We start from the raw sequence: 20,844 nt of genomic DNA, 5'->3' as shown, positions 1-20,844 counted from the left end.
TAATGGATTTAGATCAGGAGACTGACCAGGTCACCGCATCTGTCCACAACCTGATTGAAATGCAACTATTTGTCTGGGCGAGCAGTGTCCAATCCATCTTTGTGGATAATTCATGTCTAGACATTTTCTAACTTATCTCCCTAAATGTGGCTGAATTCCATCCAGTTGCATCCACATTTCTTGCCTGATATTTAGAGGTACGTCTTCCACTAGGTAAACAAAATCGTTTTGTAGAAAGTTAAAAAATGTATGTGCATTGTCTACAATACCTATCCGCACATTTAAAAAGAATTCCGTTTGAAACGATACTGGATGCACTTTTTTTCGATTTTGTTGAGCTCACATAGGTCAGTTATCGTAGTAAGTTATTAACAGTGTTAATTGTCACGTCTAGAATCTACTATTTATTGACAAAAATCTGCTATTTTTTGTGAATTATTTGGCCTCAGGTTTTGCACAGGTTTTATGTGAAATGCATATTGATAAATGGAAAACTAAGTCTGGAAAAAACTGGCATAAATATCACAAAAATGAGGCGCAAAATATTTTATTCTATCAGCAGCAAAATATTAAAACTGGCCACTTAAATTAAAATAACGGTTGAAAGGTATTTTTGATACCTTCACTATAAAAGTGCAACAGAATTATAGATGAATTTAAATCCCTTAAGAATGAACGCCCCTGCTCCCGCGCCCGTGAGGTCCTACCAAAAAGCCAGCCACAAACTTTTTATGATTTGTGTTTGTTCAACGGCACCTTCTTTTATATGTAAGGCGCCGCGTGCTAGAGTCGGCAAAGACCAAAAAGTCGAGTGGTCTGAAAGCGGCCTTACTAATTAGGATTTTAGACATGCCAATCAAAGTGTACAGTAAAGTAGATCATTAAGCACTTATATTTAGTTGGGTAAAATACAAATCCTTATATTTAATTTAACATCTATTAATGTTCAGTCATCTATTCGTTCCAATTAAATGGGGACCACTTGAGAAAATAATTCTTGTATTGCACAAATATATAGTAATTAATGTATCATGGCTGATTTGCACGTTGTTAGTCTTTGTCCAAAATTACAGACATTACTGAAACAATAATAGGAGATTATTACTTTATAAGTTTCTTACATTAGTTAATGATTTCATGTATTGTGCTGTCATTAGTATAAAAAAGATGACACTATTTGCTTTTTTAAATTTTTTTCTCGGTAAATATTAAAGACTAGATTTATTTATTGTACATACGTAGACATTTCTATCAAATATGCAGATAAAAACCAGTAAAAAAATCTTTTTGACTCAGGACGTGCATAGTGTTTCGACATATGGGTAGGTACTACAACATTTTTGAAATAAAAAAATATATATATTTCGTCTAATGATAGCATTACAAAATTGCACATGGTTATACGAGTGTCTGTATATTATCTTCAGCTATTTACAAAATTATGATAGTAACTGTATTTCAGTTACCAGTGCCGTACATATGAGAGCGTCAGTCCTTTCTGTGGAGCGTAATTTATTTGCCTAGGACCATGTTACAGCATAATTTTTAAAATGGAATAATAGTATCAAACTAAAATTTACATACATAAATAAATACAGAAAATTCAACTTCTTTGTCAGAAATTGCTCATTAAAAATCTAAATTTCACTATAACTACCACTGGAACATTTTTTTACTGCATATTTTTAAATTTTGTCGATAACACAAGTTCTTACTTCGATAATATAAATGGTTTTTTAGGAAAGATTAAAAGACTTAACTGGAACATGGGAATATAGGGACCTATAAATATTTAATAGTACCATAATACTATTCTGTTACTTGCATTATTAAATATATCAGGATTAGCAACAAAGTAACACAATATGATAAAGATACGTAATAAAATCAAATAAGATAGACATAAAGGGACAACGACCGACTGCCATACCACATATGCTTCCATTTAATGTATTCATTGCGAATATAAATTAAAACTGACAAACAATATATCACTCGTATGTGCTGTTAATGGCTATTTTAATGACCACAAAATGAGAAAACGCATTTTTTAACGGTAGTTTAGTTTCAAAAAAAGACAAGATCACATATTTTCCACTTAATTTGCGATACGCTGTTTTTGTCCATTTAACCAATTACGGTTAACGTCGTTTATTCCTATTTTTAGTCTAGACTACTGTAGAGACTGTCTAGACAATATCATTACCTAATTAATTTGTTTATCAAACATATGAAAATTTAAATCGTAAAATAATATAAATAATAATAATATCTCTACCCCTTATTCTAACTACGAGAATTAGCCCATAAGTCGGAGACTTGTGCGGGAAAGGAGGCGGCATATTATTATTAGGCAGTCGCGCCCAGGAACGACTTATGTTGGTAGGCCCTAACCACCATTCAGTGCAGGAATGAGGGAAACCTGGAAAACCTCATTAATTAAGTGGGTGGTCAAATGCCAACCGGTGTCAATCTCTCACATTGACCCAAGCCAACATTCTTCCACCCTACCATACCTGCACAGAGGGTGCCAATCCTCCGTACAAGCATGGCTAATCTACGGTCTACCGGTCGCGGGATTCGAAACCCGGGCAGTTCGACACATCGATTTAAGTACTAACGCCTTAAACCGTGCGGCTATCCACCGATTAATAGGTAATAATAATGAATATAAATTAATCTTTCACTATTGGAACTGTTCAGAATATGACAACGAAAATTGTTACAAAATTAAAGGAATAAAAAAGTGATATTTTTCTTAAAGTGATTCCCGATTCTTCAAAAACTTGATATAAATAAAATTTAGTTTTGATCAATTACTCAAGAATAGTTGTACTACAATTCAAGGGAACGGTATTTATAATTTGAAAAAAAATAAATTTTTTCAGTAGCGTCAATATTAAATAGATTCTTTATATACTTTGTAACAAGAAATATTCAACTGGCATGCGATTGACTTGGTATTCGTTGTAGGTTCATCGTCAACAATTTCAAAAAATTTCTTCTTTTGCTTGCATAAGGCATGGTTTATCTCACCTTGCGTGTCTTGCGTGTAATTCTATAGTATCTGAGGCTTATATAAGTTCAACAAATCTTCGCGAGACGGGATGGAACTACATTCTGCCCCTGCAATGTTCTGCTGACGTTCACCGTAGATTAACAATTTATTGTTATTGTCATACTTTCTGTCTAATCATTAACAAAACAATACTAAACTTAGCTTTTAAACACCACTGATACATCTGATAAAACTTCAACTCACAAGTTACAGTGTGTACTTTGCACCCCATCCACAGCTGTTATTTTTGTAGTTGAAAAAAAAGTGTTAAATATAAAAGTTATATAATTTTCCTAAAACGCCAGAATTTCGTAACAGGTTAATCAAAAATAAACCCACAATTATTGTTACTTTTTTTAGAATTTTCCTATGTTGAGGTTGATGTTATATGTTGCTGTGTACAATGCTATTGAATATATATTTATTTCATTAGATTTACAAAATTATAAATATTAAAGCACATAAACTTTGTTGACAAAAAGTCAGTTGTTAGTCCTAACAGACCTAAACTTGCTGTCATTCTGACAAATGATACAGAAAATAGTATAACATTATTGCCAGGAAATAGGTATAAAAATGTGACTTGTTTTAAATTTTTATTGAGAGAATGTAAGTTGCTTGGAAAATGATATAAATCAAGTAGAAAACAATAAAATAAAATAAAATTGAATTTAATTCTTTAAATTAAAACAGAAGGCATCACCTCTAACCTTCAAACTCCATCAGTTAAAATAGTGACACCATTCTTCAATTTAAGTTAGATCTAATATCAAAATTTTGTTCCAGAAGTCAAGTAGTCACAACCAATTAGAGAACCAAAGAAACGTCACGTACAGATCTGCCATGGAAGATATTTTCTCTGACATAGATGATGAGAGTCACAGCAACCATTCGCTAGAAGAGGAGGACCTGGACGACGTATATACCAAATGGTCAACTTGGAGTAGATGCACAGACTGCTTCCAGAGGAGAATGAAAGAGTGCGTTAGTTATGATTGTGAGGGTAGCAGGGTATACGAAGAAAGACCGTGTAAAAAAAGCCGATGCAAGAGGAAATCGAGGCAGAAGAATGGGTTTCATATTGTTCATTTAAACGAGGTAAGTTATTTAAATATAAATTGATTCTTTGAGATGATTCTTTCCATATTACTACTTTGGAATACGCAAAGAAGTTTTTGTAAAGCCCAGTTGAAAATTATTGTCTTGCTTTTCAAAAATATTTTAGATATTTCATTTTTCAGATAATCAGTTCTTTGTCTGTCCATCTCTTTCAGAAAAGTTCACTCATATTAAAAATTGACAGACCTGAAAATTTGATTCATCCAATTTCTCACGCATATAACATAACAATCAACTTTAAAATATATCTGCTTCTTTTTTTAACAATCTACCTATTGAAGTATAGTATCTTGGATGTTCATACAACAAATAAATGTATGAAGGTATTAACTGATAGGTACTGATGGGGATTATAACAAATTAATAAGAAAAACATAAATTCTTGATTTATTACAAAATTTATGACTTTATGTATACTTAGATAAGCGAAATGATATTCTATTAAGAATGTACATCTACATTACGCTACGAATGTATCTAGCTAAAAGCTGAAATATTACTATTGATAACAATATTAAGCTTTAGATTAGATTTCATAAAATATCATAATTCCTAAAAACACGCTCTAGGGTTTTTTAGCCACATTTAAGAACACATCAATTTATTTAATCTTTGATGTACCATTATATAATATATTGTACTATAGGAAGTTGATAAACTCATCGAAATAACATCTGCTTTTAACTCGAATTACATGGGCACAAAAAATGGTCTATACATTTGTTTTGACCCCCATATACTTTATGTATTTTGACGTGCTGGATCTGAATCTGAAGTTCGTTTAGCACAAACACACCCAAAATTTGGAGTAATTGGCAAAAATAGCGAAAAAGTATGTCTGACCTTGATCAAGATCTGTTTCTTATGTATTTTGTTACGCTGACTTCGAGTCTGAAGTGTATTAGTTGTATCCCCCCAGATTTTGCAAAAAACGCAAAAATAGAAAATGTCAATAGGTAAATCATATTAATGAGTGACAAAATTTAAAAAGAGGTTTTCTAGATTTAATCAAGTGTTCTTCTCATAAATTTTGTCGAGTCGAATTTGAATTTAAAGTCTGTTGACCTCATTCCCCAAAAATTTTGCAAAAATCGCAAAATATCGTAAAAATTGGAAATCGTGAATCTCAAAAAAACTTGAATAAATGTAAATACTTCCAAATAAATTCGACTTACTCGAACCAGGCCTTGTTTGATGTTGTTCTTTTCTCTTCGAATGACCTATGCAGCGGGTTTATCTTTCTTTTTTGTCTATTCTGATTCGTTTCTTTCTTTAGTGTCCAACAGAAATCTGCCATCATGTTGATATCCCATCTTCCTTGGTATCGATTTCAATTATATTTTGATAGAATCTTTCTCCTTGTTCTTCATTGTAGTCTCCAAGGTTTTAAGAAAAATAGTGAAGGTGAGAGTGCAGGAAGTGCAATTAAAGATAGATCAAGAAACCTAACCGTTTGAAATATTTCAACATCTCTTCAACCAAATTTCCGTAATCCCCACTCTTCTCATTTCCTAAAAAGTTCCGAGAGAAATTCTTGAAACTCTGCCATGCTGCTTTTTCAGTGTCATTCATCCTTGTAATTAAATTTCGAAAAAGATTACGAATTTGGGGACCATTAAAAATACCTTTTTTCAATTTCGCATAACTTATCGCTGGAAACTTTTCTCGTAAATATTGGAACAGTCATCGTCTTTGTTCAGAGCTGGCAAACTGCTTCATGAAATGAAGAGGTGGTAGTAGAATATTTGAAGGCTCACTCAGTGGTCTATGTATGATGTTCCTCGACTTTGGAGGAAACTCCAGTTGGCCACTATTTCTGAACGTAGTAATTTTACCTATCCCTGCTATCCCATAAACATAAGAAGCAGAGATATTTTGTGAAACCTGATTGCTGGCCCAGGATCATGGTTGAAATTTTCAGATCACCACATACTTTCCATTGATAGTCGGAGTAGTTTATTTTCCCCAACACTATCTGAAATTTCTGATATTTCTCGTTAAGTCTTTTTGAGTTTCGTTTAGTGAGCTATTGGAACAGGCGCATATGTATTCCCGTTATGGAGTAGTACAGCTTTGAGACTTCGTTTTGAAGAATTAATAAAGGGTCTCCACTCTTCGTCCTTTATAGGTAGTCGATTTCAATTCATCAACCAACCATTTTACATCTGAACAGAATACCAATGAATATTTTCGGGTCATTCGATGTCCTCTTGTTCCTATCCATCGATTGGAAAATGTTTCATTTAAAAACGTACGCACAGGTGCACCATAATGCGGGGAGCACCATCTTGTTGGACCACAAGATCTTCGTCAGGGGAGTCTGGTTCCAATGGATTGGGAAATAAAATCACCAATGAGGGAATCAATTCAAATTGGAGAAATTCAAGATATCTCTGTCCAGTTAAACACTGCTCAAAAAAATATGGGCCTTTTACTCTTTCTCTTACTATTAAATACCATTTAGAGAAGATAGGAAACATATTGTTCTTTACTATATTAATATTTCGATTACACAAATTTTGCATTTGTTCACAAAATTCGTTTCGTCTGTCGAAATCGTCTTCAGATAACTCTTGTATTAAAATAACTTTGTATGGATGATATTTGTGCCTTTGAGGTATTCGATGAACAGCAGATTTCGACAAGTATCAATTAGTAGCAATGTGTGACAAGAAAATATGTTAATTTTCTTCCACCAAACCCAACCATACAGAGTATTTTAATTTTTTCTCGTTCATTTAACTTTGCCATTTTTAAAAATCACTTTCAACCGTTTAAAGGTTTAAAGGCTACTAACGAAAGGATAATAATTAAAAAAGCAAATAGGCAAACATCAGAAAAAAATTACCCAAAAAATTAAATTTGTGAAAAAAAATTCAAAACGTGGAAGTACGATCGCCTTAGATATTGTCAAGTAGAGAATGGAGCACATTTTGAAAAATATAATAATCTCAATAAATTTCTTATGTAATCAAATAATGTTTTTAGTGTTTTATTCAGAATCTGAATAGAAAAGTTGGGGTTGTCATTTAAAAAAATTGTCACTGACATCACAACTTCTTCTATAATGTCAGAAAAGACCCGAAAACCATATCAAAACATGGCATTTAATTAAAATCTCTTGACGTGTCTTAGCGATTTTGTGAACAATAATAAGTTTTATTGAATTTATACATTACATTCGGGATGCACTGTATTTCGATAAACCTATAAATACTACTAAAGAAAACGAAACAAATTAATCAAAATAAGCTGCTATCAAATCACTTGCAAATAAAGGAACATCTGTTACCTACCGTTAATTTTTTAATTAATTTTCGTATTACTATTATTATTATTATTATTATTATTCCATTAATTGTTTAGAGACTTGTTGAGTGCCAATAAAAATGTTCAAGGGAAGGTGATTGACATAATGTAACGCCCCTTGAAATATGCATATACTTGGTCACTGCTCTCGATAAATGCAGTGTTAAGTTTCTAACAAATAAACATATAAACGCGATAAAATACAATTCATATCAAGGCAACGTAAACTAATAAAAAACAAAATGTATACAGTTTCTACTTTTTGTTCTTACTTGGTGACGAACGTCTTTGTGAATGTATTTCAGAATTTGACAATTAAGAGTTCGAAAATAATGTACATAGTTGTAATTACACTTTTAGAATAATTTTTTCACCTATGATATAAAATTTTAATACTTTAAATGCTTATTCAAAATGTTTGTCAAAAGATTTTTACCAATGTTGTTTTATTTATCTTTGTAATACAATTGAATAATTTAATAACAATATTTTATGAATACCATAGATTTTTTTAAAAATCCTATAATTTCTAATAATTGACAAATTCTTTTTATTAGTCCAATAAAAATATTTTCTTAATATTGTCTTAAGTATATTTTAAATCAGTTTTCTACGATACGATCTGTGATCTTAAAAAATCAGTTACAATTTAATTCATTAGTTTTCTAATAAATAAATCATACTTTTTTATAGGACAATAGTTACTTAACCAAACAAGCCCCATCCGATATATGGAGCAAATGGTCGAAATGGTCGCCTTGTTCTCAGAACTGTAGGACATACAGGATACGAAAATGCAAGAAACCAGGAAGATGTAATAAACAGATACAGGACGAACAAGCTTATTGTTATCAAGACAGCACAATGTGTCAGATATACGTACTTAATTTAATGGAAAGTGATCGACAAAATCATTATGGTAAAGTAATGTTCATTTTGATACTCTCATTTAGCAATAAATATGTATAGTTAGTTTTTTATCCAAATGTTGTCACTATTCTACAGTAGAATCTTGCGGTTATTGACTAGGACGAAAATTATGTTTTTTAATTACTTTAGCCATCAAATCCTAAAGGTTTTCAATGAGCCTTAAATCTGGGTTTTCTTCAATCCAATTTGGGATTTTGGAAGTGAGTTTAGTTAACCGCCCTTTAACATCCCAACAAATTCCAAAACCTAACAGAAACCTAAGTCCACGTATTTACCCCAAAACGACCACCTCTCATTCCATGCACATATTTTCCATCGTGACGCGATTGGAAAACTTAGTTAAAGAAACAACGTTCCAAAATTCAACGTCCCTATTGGCAAACTAGAGAGCAAAATCGAGCTTGTATTGCTTATCTTGTTGTGTTAAATAGGTATTGCTTATTTGTCAATAATCAGTTTATTAATTAACTTACCTTTAACCGTTTTCGTACTGTTTGAACAGTTCTAAAACAATTCGCATGCTCTATAGCAGTACTTGCAAACTGAAAAGGGTTTTCCCTTATAAAATTATAAATTGCTCATCTAAAGGGGAAGTAGACATTTTTGTGCAACCTGTTCCTGGAGTTCTTTTTAAAGGGAGTTATTGCCTCCACTTTTACTTATTTTATCTATAGATTTTTTCCCAATACTGAACTGAACAATCAGTTTTCATGTAGACCATTCAGTTTCTAACCGTTCAGTATTTCCGGTCTTGTTATTTCGTCAATGTGGGTGTGGGCATGTTGAAAAGCGCATTAACAAAAATATGATAGACATTAAGATTTATATTAATAGTATATTACAGTACTATAATAGAATTACATTACACTATAAATAGTATAATTTTATAATTATAGTATGATATAATTATACGATTTACACATACCTAATGGTTTTTTTATTAAATTTATTTTTCAGACAATGGAAGATACCAGTACAATAACAACAACCAAGACGTCCCCGTGAGGGAACCAAGAAGACACTTTCGTGCTAGAAGATGTGGTGTTCCTAACAGGAGGACCAAAATGTTAAAAATAATTGGCGGCAGTGAAGCCAAAAGGTATAAGTGGCCCTGGCATGTCGCTATACTAAATCAACATATGGTAAGTGATAAGTATATAGTTATGTTTTATAGTTATCGATGGAAACAAAAAAAAAACGGAAAATTTGATGTCCTTTTTATTATTTATTTTTTAATAAAAACAAAAAGAGGTGAAGAGGTTTTTTTAAACTCAAACATTATTAGAACACTGTTTTGTGCAGAATTCGAATATGTATTGTAATATTGCCAAATGTAAATAAATGCGAACCACGAAGTGATCGTGATTGCCTCTACACTTAACAAAGTGCACATATTTGTCAAACTTAAACATGCATATCGATATAGTCGAAGGCATGCATTCGCTTGTTAAATATTCGCCAAAGCTATGCAAACGGCGTACTGTTTGGGTTATTCCGTGTGTCAGGGGTCACTGGTCAGTAAACATAAACACATTAATTCGTCGGTCATTTCAATTAAATATTTCAAAAACCACAATGCTGCGGATTTTAACAAAAGATTCGCATCTGCATCCATTCAAGATTCAGCTAACCCAGGAATTGAAACCAGACAACCATTTAATGCGGTTGATTGGAGAATCAACAAGTGGACGGTGATTGTGCCAAGAAAGTCATCTTTAGCGGTGAGGCGTATTTTTATCTTAGTAGATACGTAAACAAGCAAGACTGTCGAATTTGCGACAGAGACTATACTCGGGTCATTCAAGAACGACCACTGTATATCCAAAGAGTGTGTTGTGGAGATTGGTCTGTTCTGTTTTTAAAATGAGGCTAGAATCACAGTGACTATCAATGGAGAACAATATCATATTTAATGGCAATGTCTATCTATCTGTGTTTTCCTGATATGAAATCCTACATTTCTTTTAGGATACCTTTACTTAATTTCGTTCGTTTTTTTGTATACCAACCATGATGTGTTACAGTTTACTTTGAAACTTTCGTTGAAATATCAATTTTTTTCACTTTTGTATGGATTGATTTTGGAAGAATAAAAAGCAAATTTCGATTTCCTTTAAATTTAGATTAGTTAATTCTTTTTCATGTGAAAATCATAATCCCAGGATTCCACTTACATCGGCAACGAAAAGACTGAACTGTCCTTCAACAAAGACTAAAAAGTCCGCCTTTCCCGATTTTCGATAAAATGTTCATCAATAACTTCTATAAATATTTACATAGTATCTAAGGGTTAGTCATTTTCTACACCTTTGTGGGAACAATTTTTTTATTTTTATAGACACACCGTTGCTTCCATAGGTATATCTAAAAATAAAGTTATCCCTCTAGGAGGATAAAAAGTGGCCACCCTGTATAAATAATTCAACATTTATTTTGACACCATAATCTGGTTTCCCAGCAATTTATTGCTATTTGTAAATGCGTAATATAGATAAAATTAATGTTTGCTATTTGCTTCCTGTAAAAATTATTATTTAATCATTTTAGTTAGTTAAGATACCTTGTAATATTTATTTATTTCTGAAAACTATTTTCACGTGATGAGCCATATGTAACATTAAATTTCGTCCTTGCAATTTTGCATGCCTCTAAAACTCAGGGTCGCTTTTAAATAATTTTACATCAGTAAGCAGACGGTGTGCGTATTTTAAGGGTATTATTTCTTATTCAGAGTTTGTGTGGTCTAAGCCTTGATGATCTTTGCCTTTCAATTAATAGGTATATCTTCTAAATCAAGGAATATAAATTTATCTGATGTTATCTTCCCCCAACATTGACTAGATACTATCATTATTTAACATATTTTTTGATAATGATTCATACTGACCATCAATTTATATCAAAATTTATGTAATGTTATATTTAATACTTAGGTATTTGAAATTGAAAAGATAAGCAGATATTCAAGCTATAATAAATCTATAATACACTGATCCAACAAGTTAACACAGCACAAAAACAATTTTAGGAACTTTTTATTTACTTATGGCTGTTATAAATAAGTTTAAAATTTATACTCTAATTATTTGTATTCACAAAATAGGTATATGCTTTGTGTCAATATAACCATTTAATAAAAAACAAATTTAAAAACCGTAAAGTTGCAAATTTTTTATATGGAAATAAACAATATTTTTCAGTTAATTTAATATCCGGTATTTTCACGTCTGTTTTGGATTGCACACTCCTATCGAAAAATTTCGCTCAAAAAAATTACGTGAATGGCGTTTTGATTCAGTCCAGTTCATTCCGTATTTCATGAAGGAGATGTTTCTAGTTATTGATGATTTTAGACCGATTCAGATGATCTTTTAATTGTCTTTTAATCATATCCCAGACAAGTTCAATGAGACTGACATCTGGATTCGTGCTGGCCAGGCGATAGCATCAATTCCAACTTACCGAAGTGGTTTGTTAATCTATTGAAGCAGTGTACTGTCCGTACGATATTTGTTGAGATAGAATAATTCCAAGAAAAGAATAAGTCTATAAAGTTCTGTTATCAGAAGTATTGTAACAAATTTACCGTGGCAAAGGCGTGCCTTGAAATTTTTCGCCAATGTCTTTCTACCTCGGTTGTCGAATGCAGTTAATTCTATAAAGTTCTGTTATCAGAACTATTGTAACAATTTACCGCGGCAAAGGCGTGCCTTGAAATTTTCCGCCAATGTCTTTCTACCTCGGTTGTCGAATGCAGTTAATTCTATAAAGTTCTGTTATCAGAACTATTGTAACAATTTACCGCGGCAAAGGCGTGCCTTGAAATTTTCCACCAATGTCTTTCTACCTCTGTTGTCGAATGCAGTTAATTCCAAGAAACATCTATAGGAACCTATATCTGTATTATAGGTACTACTATATAGAAATACTAAATTAACGTTTCTTCAAAATTTTATGAGAAAAAGCCAATAATCATGTTTTTTGAGATCATAAACAGCAGTTTTAGAATATACAGGGTGTCCGGAAATTCATGCAACAAAATTTGGTCATAGATTCTTAAGACAAATTTAGGGGACCCGTATTTTTTCTTTTTGCCAACTGGCCCCCTGTTTCGGAGTTACAGCCCCCTGAAGTCTGCCCCTAAAAATAGTCTTTTTCTTATATCTCGGAAACGTCAAAAGTTAAGAATCAGTAGAAATAAGCTGGGGTTATAGACTCTTCTAAGTCATAGGATGTCGTTATTTATCTGTGTTATCTCATCGTGGATCTTTTGCGAGACGACTTTGTGTTAGAAAAATGCAAATTTAACATTACAAGAATTTTTTGATTACTTCAGCTGTGAACGACCATTAAAATATCAGTACAGACGCATTGTAGATGAAGCAGCGATAGCACAGCGGTAAAAACGTCCTGTTGCATTCGTAAGGTCGCTGGTTCAATCCCGGACGAGACCCAAGATTATTTTTTATTTACTGCGGTAATTTAATTTTATACAGGGTGTCCGGAAATTCATGCAACAAAATTTGGTCATAGATTCTTAAGACAAATTTAGGGGACCCGTATTTTTTCTTTTTGTCAACTGGCCCCCTGTTTCGGAGTTACAGCCCCCTGAATTCTGCCCCTAAAAATAGTCTTTTTCTTATATCTCGGAACCCTGTTGTACGAGAATAACTAAATTTGGTGCACAGGGGTTTTATGACATGTGGAATCTGATAGTGCTACGCTTTTCGGCGAGGAACCCCCTTAAGACACTTTTTCATGGGCCCCCTTGTCTTTAGAGCCAAAAAAATTTGGTAGCATATTTTAATTTCTTAAAAATTGTTAGTCCCCTAGAAAGCCACTGAATTGGGAAACTTTTTTGTCACTNAAAAAAGTTTCCCAATTCAGTGGCTTTCTAGGGGACTAACAATTTTTAAGAAATTAAAATATGCTACCAAATTTTTTTGGCTCTAAAGACAAGGGGGCCCATGAAAAAGTGTCTTAAGGGGGTTCCTCGCCGAAAAGCGTAGCACTATCAGATTCCACATGTCATAAAACCCCTGTGCACCAAATTTAGTTATTCTCGTACAACAGGGTTCCGAGATATAAGAAAAAGACTATTTTTAGGGGCAGACTTCAGGGGGCTGTAACTCCGAAACAGGGGGCCAGTTGGCAAAAAGAAAAAATACGGGTCCCCTAAATTTGTCTTAAGAATCTATGACCAAATTTTGTTGCATGAATTTCCGGACACCCTGTAGGTATATCTATTTAACTAATTCGACAACTTCCAGATGTTTTTTAAGCATTTAACCTAGAATTTTTAAAAGCTGGAAATGATCATATAAATGAAGGCGGTGAAAAAATTTAGTAGGTAATAAAGAGTACCACTTTAAAATTAATTTCGTCAATACTTGCCAGAAACTGTTTAACGCGTTTTTTTTATCAACTTATGGGTTTGTAAATTTGTAAGATCTATGATAAAAATATCAAAGGACCAATAACGGAACACTGATTTTAGAAAAGTGGCACATTTTTTATAAACAAATTAGACGTAGGTAATATTTTTATTGTCATATGAAAATAGCTTTTGAACAACTGTTTTGGGCAAATTCAAAAATGAATAATTTAGTATTTCATCTCTAGCAGGAAATTAACATTTTCTAATATAATTTATATTACATTATAATTTTATACTCAGTTTAGTTCTAAATAAATTATTAAAGCAAATTATTTATTAGTTTTTTAGTCGATTGGATAGCAAAATATGCATTCCGTTCAAAATTGTCGATGTCATGATTCCAATATATGTCATGTGAAATATTCTGGCGATTTTATTTTGCTTTTCTAAATAATTATTTCTAAACTTTGGGGGGGGGTTCTATTTCACGAAAAGAAAAAATTAGTTTAGATATCACGGATTTAATTTCCGAGAAAGGTTGAATTGTACGTCGAAATTTTCATTGGTTTAAGAGGTACAGGGCGTTTTTCAATTTGGACTATTTTCTCTAACGCTTTTTAACTCTTTTTGTTAACAACATTTTCCCATAGTTTCCGGTTTTTATATTCAGTATTAAGAAAAAATGTCTTTTTATAAAAAATGTTTTATAATACTTTGATCCTATTCTTGACAAAGGACATCAAGGAAGTATTTTTTGTAACACTCACCACCTCATTGATATAACGCCATTCAATATTTTTCCCTTAGGTCATATATAAATTATTAAGTTTGTCTTTATTTATTTTTCAAAATTCCCCATAGAAAGAACGACATGGAGGCTAAATTAAAGACTTATCGCGGATCATAAAATTATTCCTTCATAAGAAAAAATATTTAAAAAAATGGGGTAATTAGAAAACACGTTTAGTATAGAATTTCTTTCTTAGCAAAATATTTAAAGATTTATATGGTAAATTTAACAGCGCAAAACTATAAATATTTTCGATTTTGAAAATTTGGACGATAGTGTTTCCGGGCATGTTCTTCTCAACTAAAATAATGGCGTCCACCTAATGCTTCCGGTTATACTGGAAGTTGACGTTATCTTCGTTATTTTAAATGGAACACCCTGTATATTATTGCAATTTTGGATTCTACGTCAATTTTTAGGTGAACTTTCATAAAGGTTTGCTATTCTTAAATAATAACCCTGTATATTTCATTTTTTCAATCAAACATAGGTATAACTAAGTTGAAATGGATTATGTTTATGAAACATATAGGATTTTTCCATAAAAATATGGTTTTCTCATGCTGACATGACACATCTCTGTAGCACATAAAATGGTTAAAATTGGGTAAAAAATATATTTTTTTCTAATAAATACAAATATATTGAACAATTTTATACTACATTGCCGCCCTGTATAGATACTTGGAAAATTTTCTGTGAAATAACACAGTATAATCTGTGCAAAATTAATACCATTTTTTTTGCAGGAAGTATTCTGTGGGGGCACCTTAATCGCGCCCAGATGGGTGCTAACCGCAAACCACTGTATTAGAAAATACCTTCGAGTAAGACTGAACGCTCATGATCTCCGAGCTAGGGATGGCAGCGACATAGAGATGACCGTCTCGAAAATGTTTCCCCATCCTAAATTCGACTACAAAACTGTAGATAACGACATTGCCCTTCTAATGTTGCCTAGGCCTGTGAAGACCCAAGTTGCATGCCTACCCAAAAAGAGACCGAAACCCGGACAACTCTGCTCCGTCATGGGATGGGGCAAAATCAACACTGATGACATGTATGGGGTGCCAGTCCTGCATGAGGCTAAGGTAGGTACTTAGTGTCATAATTAGAGGATCAAATCCGTCAAATAAAAAAATAACAAAATTTCTAATATTTTAAATCTGAAATTATATATTGAGTTCTCTGATTGGTATTTGTTTCCTATGTGTATTGTACCTATAGTTTTCCCTTTCATTTCTTTTTTAAATTACGTGCCAGCAAAGAATAAAAGTAAAATTTTCATCTCAATATCTTAAGAAACCGACTTGATACTTAAGTTATTTCTGTACCGAAGTCCAAGAGTTGTATATTAGTGAAATATGCTTCTATACAACAAGCTAGCGAAGCTATAAAATTACATGATTTGGCCAAATAATAATTAATCATAATTTTTATAAGTTCTATACGTAGTTAGAAAAAGAGAGGTATTAACTTAGGAATTATTGCATTTTTATGTAAAATTCACACAGTTGTAGGACAAATTGTGTCAAATTTTAGTATTATATTTTTGTTACAGTTAGATGAATTTTCATGACAATGTCTTTTCTCTGTGGTGATAAAGTTTGGCACTGTTTCGAAAACCAGTTGTCTAATTAATACGAAAGTAGTTACATTTTCTAGAGCAATGAGTTCAAAAAGAGTACCTATATTCATTTTACGTTCATAGGTAGACAGTATTAGATATTCCTTACTGGTGAAATAAATAAAAAAATTGTCCCCTTCCTTATCAATAATTTGGACAAAAAATTATGAAAAGTTGCTTAATAGTTGTGTAAAAATGATATGCTAGTTGAAAGGCAGCAAACCCAATAGTGGAGTAAAATCTGTGCCGAAATATTAATTTAAGTGACCCTGAAGTATAACCAGATGAAACTTATACCATCCTGTAGAGTATGTTTTTAGCTATAAGAAATGGGAGATTACAACTTTTTTTAATTGGGTCGAACTTTTAAAATGGTCCATAAGAATGGCCGAGGAGTCATTCGAAAATTCGTGCGTATTTCCAAACATACAGCGCATTATTTACGGAACGAAATAAGTTATCGATTCGATTTTTTTATACAATGTAGTAAAACTTGTGGGGTTCTTATGGTGTATTTGGAATTATCAAAAAGTCAACGGATTTTTCACAAATTGAGCGTGAAGTTAGAAATAACAAATTCTTGTCTCTATAACTTCAAGATGCGGGAAGGTACGTGAAATATTAAAAAAGTCGCCATATATGTAGTGAATGAAATATAGCCTAATGTTTGTAAAAGTTTTTGAAAAAAAAAAATGAGGTCGTTATCTTTAACGGTTGTAGAGTTATCGAATTTTTAAAGAGCGCTTGATTTGGTGCAACAGCGCAGTGTAGCATTATTTAATTTGAGTAATATAAGAACCGCTCAAGTTTTTACTACAATTGTATAAAAAAATCGAACCGATAACTTATTTCGTTCCGTAAATAATGCGCTGTATATTTGGAAACGCACGAATTTTCGAATGACTCCTCGGCCATTCTTATGGGTCATTATAAAGTTCGGTCCTACTAAAAAAAGTTGTAATCTCCCATTTCTTATTGCTGAAAACATACTCTACAAGATGGTATAAGTTTAATCTGGTTATACTTCAGGGTCCCCTACTTCAAGAACTAAGCGACTTCGAGAAGCGATTTTACTTCACTATAAAGTTTCCGAGATAACTGTATATGTTTTATTTAGGAACAAAAGTTTAACATTTTACTATTAACTCATGATAATATTCTAAAAATAGTCATTTTATTATTAAAATACTTATAGTAAGCAGTTTGCACATTTCTGCACATTTTTGCTAGCTTAAACAATTTTTTCCCCTTAATGTACTTGTTTATTTGTCATATTTTAAATATTAATATTTTTAAATCAAGCTGTTACACCTATCAGTAGGTAATCAATTTCAGAATAATTTGCAGTCAGGTTACAAACTATTTAGAACTGCAAAAGAAACCTCGTTGGAAGACCACAAAATTTCACCAGAACATATACATATGTACCTAATAGTTTTGATGTTAGAAAAATTAAAAATTATTTTAATGAAAGCTTATCAATTAAGTTAGAAGTGGAAGTAGATACATTTTAAGCAATAGAGAATATCAAAAATGAAATAAATTTTCTTTTCTACAAACTGTAACGTCAGGTTATAATGTTCATACTCTTTTTATCTCAAATTGTGTTTTTTGATTTTCAGTCAGTATTTCATTTTTACTCAAAGTTAATCAAGTTTTCACAATATTTGTTCCAAATTGATGACATATTGGTTTTATTGGAATAAGATATAACTATAATGTCCTCTACATAATTAATAAGCAAAAAACTCAGATTTTATTTAAAATTTACGCTCTGACAAATTTTCAACGTGATTGGTCAAATCAATTTTCGAATACTGAAAAACTTCCATTTTTCTTTAAAGTTAACACTACAAATTGCAAACAAAATTTGATTAAAGCATGTTCACTCATTCTGTTTTTTCATCATATTTTTAACGAAATGCCTTTTTTATAGTGACCAATATATTTAGAGATATATGTGTTTCAGCTTCCTGTGGTCCATTCAAAAACCTGCAGGAAATCCTATCGAGAATTTTTAATAAGTGATAACATGTTATGTGCTGGCTGGATGTCTGGCAAATCTGACACTTGTGCCGGAGACAGCGGTGGAGGCCTGATGTGTCCTGCGAAAAGACTGTCGAGAACTGTTTACAGTGTACAAGGGATCACCAGTTTTGGGGATGGCTGTGGAAGGAGGAATAAGTATGGCATTTACACAACAGTATTTAACTATATACAATGGATTCATTACATTATGGACCACTATTCCTAAAAAACGCAGCTTCTGCTTTTGATATTAGCTCTCTTATTTATCAGTGATAAAGTGATATGTTCTTAGAAATCTTTGCATTTTATATTGTATTTAGTTTTGATTAACTTTGTATTCACTCTTGTTAAAGAAAGACCAGTTTAAGAAAATGACATCATGCCTAGGATAATTTAGTGCAGTTTAGTATAATGAGTTTTAAGTCGTGTGACAATAAACGTATAGGTTCCTAGAAAAGTCTCTGTAAATATTTCACATTTTTTATTTATAGGTATACATCGTCCAATAAATGGTAAAAATTTATATTTGCAGTTTTATTTTTATGTAAGAGCTTTAAAAACTGTGTGGTTCTGTTCCAAATAAAATGTACCTATATATTCCATGCACAAATTCAATAGTTGTATATGAACATTGGTATTATCTCATGGCATATATACAGTATGTCCCAACATACTTATGAAGTTCAAATATTTTTTATTAAATCAGTTCTAAACACGTGCATATTTGGAAACTGTTACATGTTTAAAATTGCAAATCCTTTTTATAGTACTTTTGTTTATATTACTAAATTTGTTCTAAGTTAACGTCAGAGAAAGGACAAATTTTCAAAATTTACATGAAAACTTTAAGCATTTAGGCATTCGGATGGTTATTATAATTGGGACAATAATGTTATTTCTGCTTAATTTATTGTAAGCGCTTATTAGTTACAAACATTTCTGTCCTTTTAAGTTTTCTTTACCCTTGTACATAATTTAACTTATTTATTTATTCTTTTTTTATAAAGGGCCAAACATAAAAATGCTTAAAAAAGCTTTTCCGATGATGGTTACCTATTGAAAAATAACACAACAATGAATACGGAATTAAAAATATATGTTTTATAAGGGCTGCATTTTAAAAAATGAAGTTGACGATGGTAAATCGAATATGAAATAGTCAATAAATTCATTTCCATAAGAAAGTATAAAGGCTGTTTTGAAGAAGTGACCTTTCCTCTATCTCTGATAAAAACAGAAAAAATAGATTTCAGTTTTTACAATAACTAAAAAATATATTTGATATATTTATGCTATTTGGACAGTACTATTCACTTTTTGTCAGAATGTAATATTCTGAAATAAACAGTTTATCATGCCAAAACATTTTTTTTAATTCTTTAATCCCATAAATTTACCTTTTGAAAAATTCAATTTGTCTAAGTTGGATTTTTAATATAATCAATATATATTTTTTCGGTATCAGAATGCTGGATAAAGTCATACCATTTCTTATATACCCAGTGTACCGTAAAAAAAGCCGCGAGCTATAATCTGTCATTTTTTGTACAATTTTAAAAAACAAAAGATTGGTAATGATAATAGTTTCCAAAATACCACTTGCATTCAACATGCAGGCAGGCGATTGTCAATTGTTACTTAAATCGAACAATACATATTTTTGTATTTAATCTGATTTTATTGATTTTCTGATACACCGCAGAGTATGACTTTTTTTTCTTAATTTTGTAGAAGCTTAAAGGCAGGAATATACAGGGTGTTTCAGTTCGAGTGAATCAAACTTTAACCACAAATATAACTCAATAAATAATTCAGAATTGCCTTATAAGGCCAGGGTCTAAGTTTCACCGTTTTCACTGTACGAGGCCCTATTGGTCGGTTGTTAAAATCATATTATTTATGAAATCTTTGGTATGCTTATAACAAATTGATTTAAATTTGGTGTGGTGTTGAATGGGAGACCGTTCTTCTGATAAGACTTTCATCAATTTTTTTACAAACACTAACTAATATTTCAAATCTTAAAAATAAAATTACAGTTTCCGATGACAGATAAATGTACATATTATTGTTTAGTTGTTTTTTCATGACAATCGTTAGTACGGATAATGTAATGGAAGCATAATGCAGATTTAAAATTAATATGTAGGTGTAATTTTTAAAGAAATTATATCCGTTTGAAACAAACGGACCGTAGAATGAGCAAGAATACCTATAATTGCTTCAGAATGGCACAAATGAAATTTTAGAGGAGGTGCCATTGAATATGCTGCCCACTGCACTGTAGCACAACAAAAAAATGCGTTTAGAGGGGGGGAATTCACCACATTACGAATGCAATAACTAATACACGAGAGATTATATTTACAATTTATCAGTCTTTCGCCGATGTAAAAACTTAAAGACATATTATTTAATATTGTTTTGAACTCTAAGTTACTGCGTGACATTATAATAATATTAATTTAAAATTTATTTCCTAGCTTTAAGAAACTAAATTTCTTATCGGAACTATTATAGTACATTATTATATTAGTATTATTAGTATTATAGTAATATTATAGAAAGTATAGCAAGTATTCTACTTACCTGATCTGGCACCGTGA

General features: G+C 31.6%; 1 protein-coding gene across 1 annotated transcript in view; it reads left to right on the top strand.

Annotated features, from left to right (window-relative positions):
- The window catches only part of LOC108911332 (plasminogen), a 79,163-nt gene extending 60,402 nt beyond the window's left edge, over positions 1-18,761 (top strand). The window contains exons 2-6 of the mRNA XM_018716244.2: positions 3,845-4,156; positions 8,180-8,405; positions 9,374-9,558; positions 15,333-15,674; positions 18,180-18,761. Coding sequence (XP_018571760.1) covers positions 3,845-4,156; positions 8,180-8,405; positions 9,374-9,558; positions 15,333-15,674; positions 18,180-18,464 — 1,350 coding nt within the window. The 3' untranslated portion in view covers positions 18,465-18,761. The remainder of the gene's footprint in view (positions 1-3,844; positions 4,157-8,179; positions 8,406-9,373; positions 9,559-15,332; positions 15,675-18,179) is intronic.
- Positions 18,762-20,844: the final 2,083 nt, after the last annotated feature.

Source organism: Anoplophora glabripennis, unplaced genomic scaffold, assembly GCF_000390285.2.
Source record: "Anoplophora glabripennis isolate ALB-LARVAE unplaced genomic scaffold, Agla_2.0 scaffold511, whole genome shotgun sequence".
NCBI lineage: Eukaryota > Metazoa > Arthropoda > Insecta > Coleoptera > Cerambycidae > Anoplophora > Anoplophora glabripennis.
Note: the sequence above shows the minus strand (reverse complement) of the source record. Positions and strands in the feature narration are given on the sequence as shown.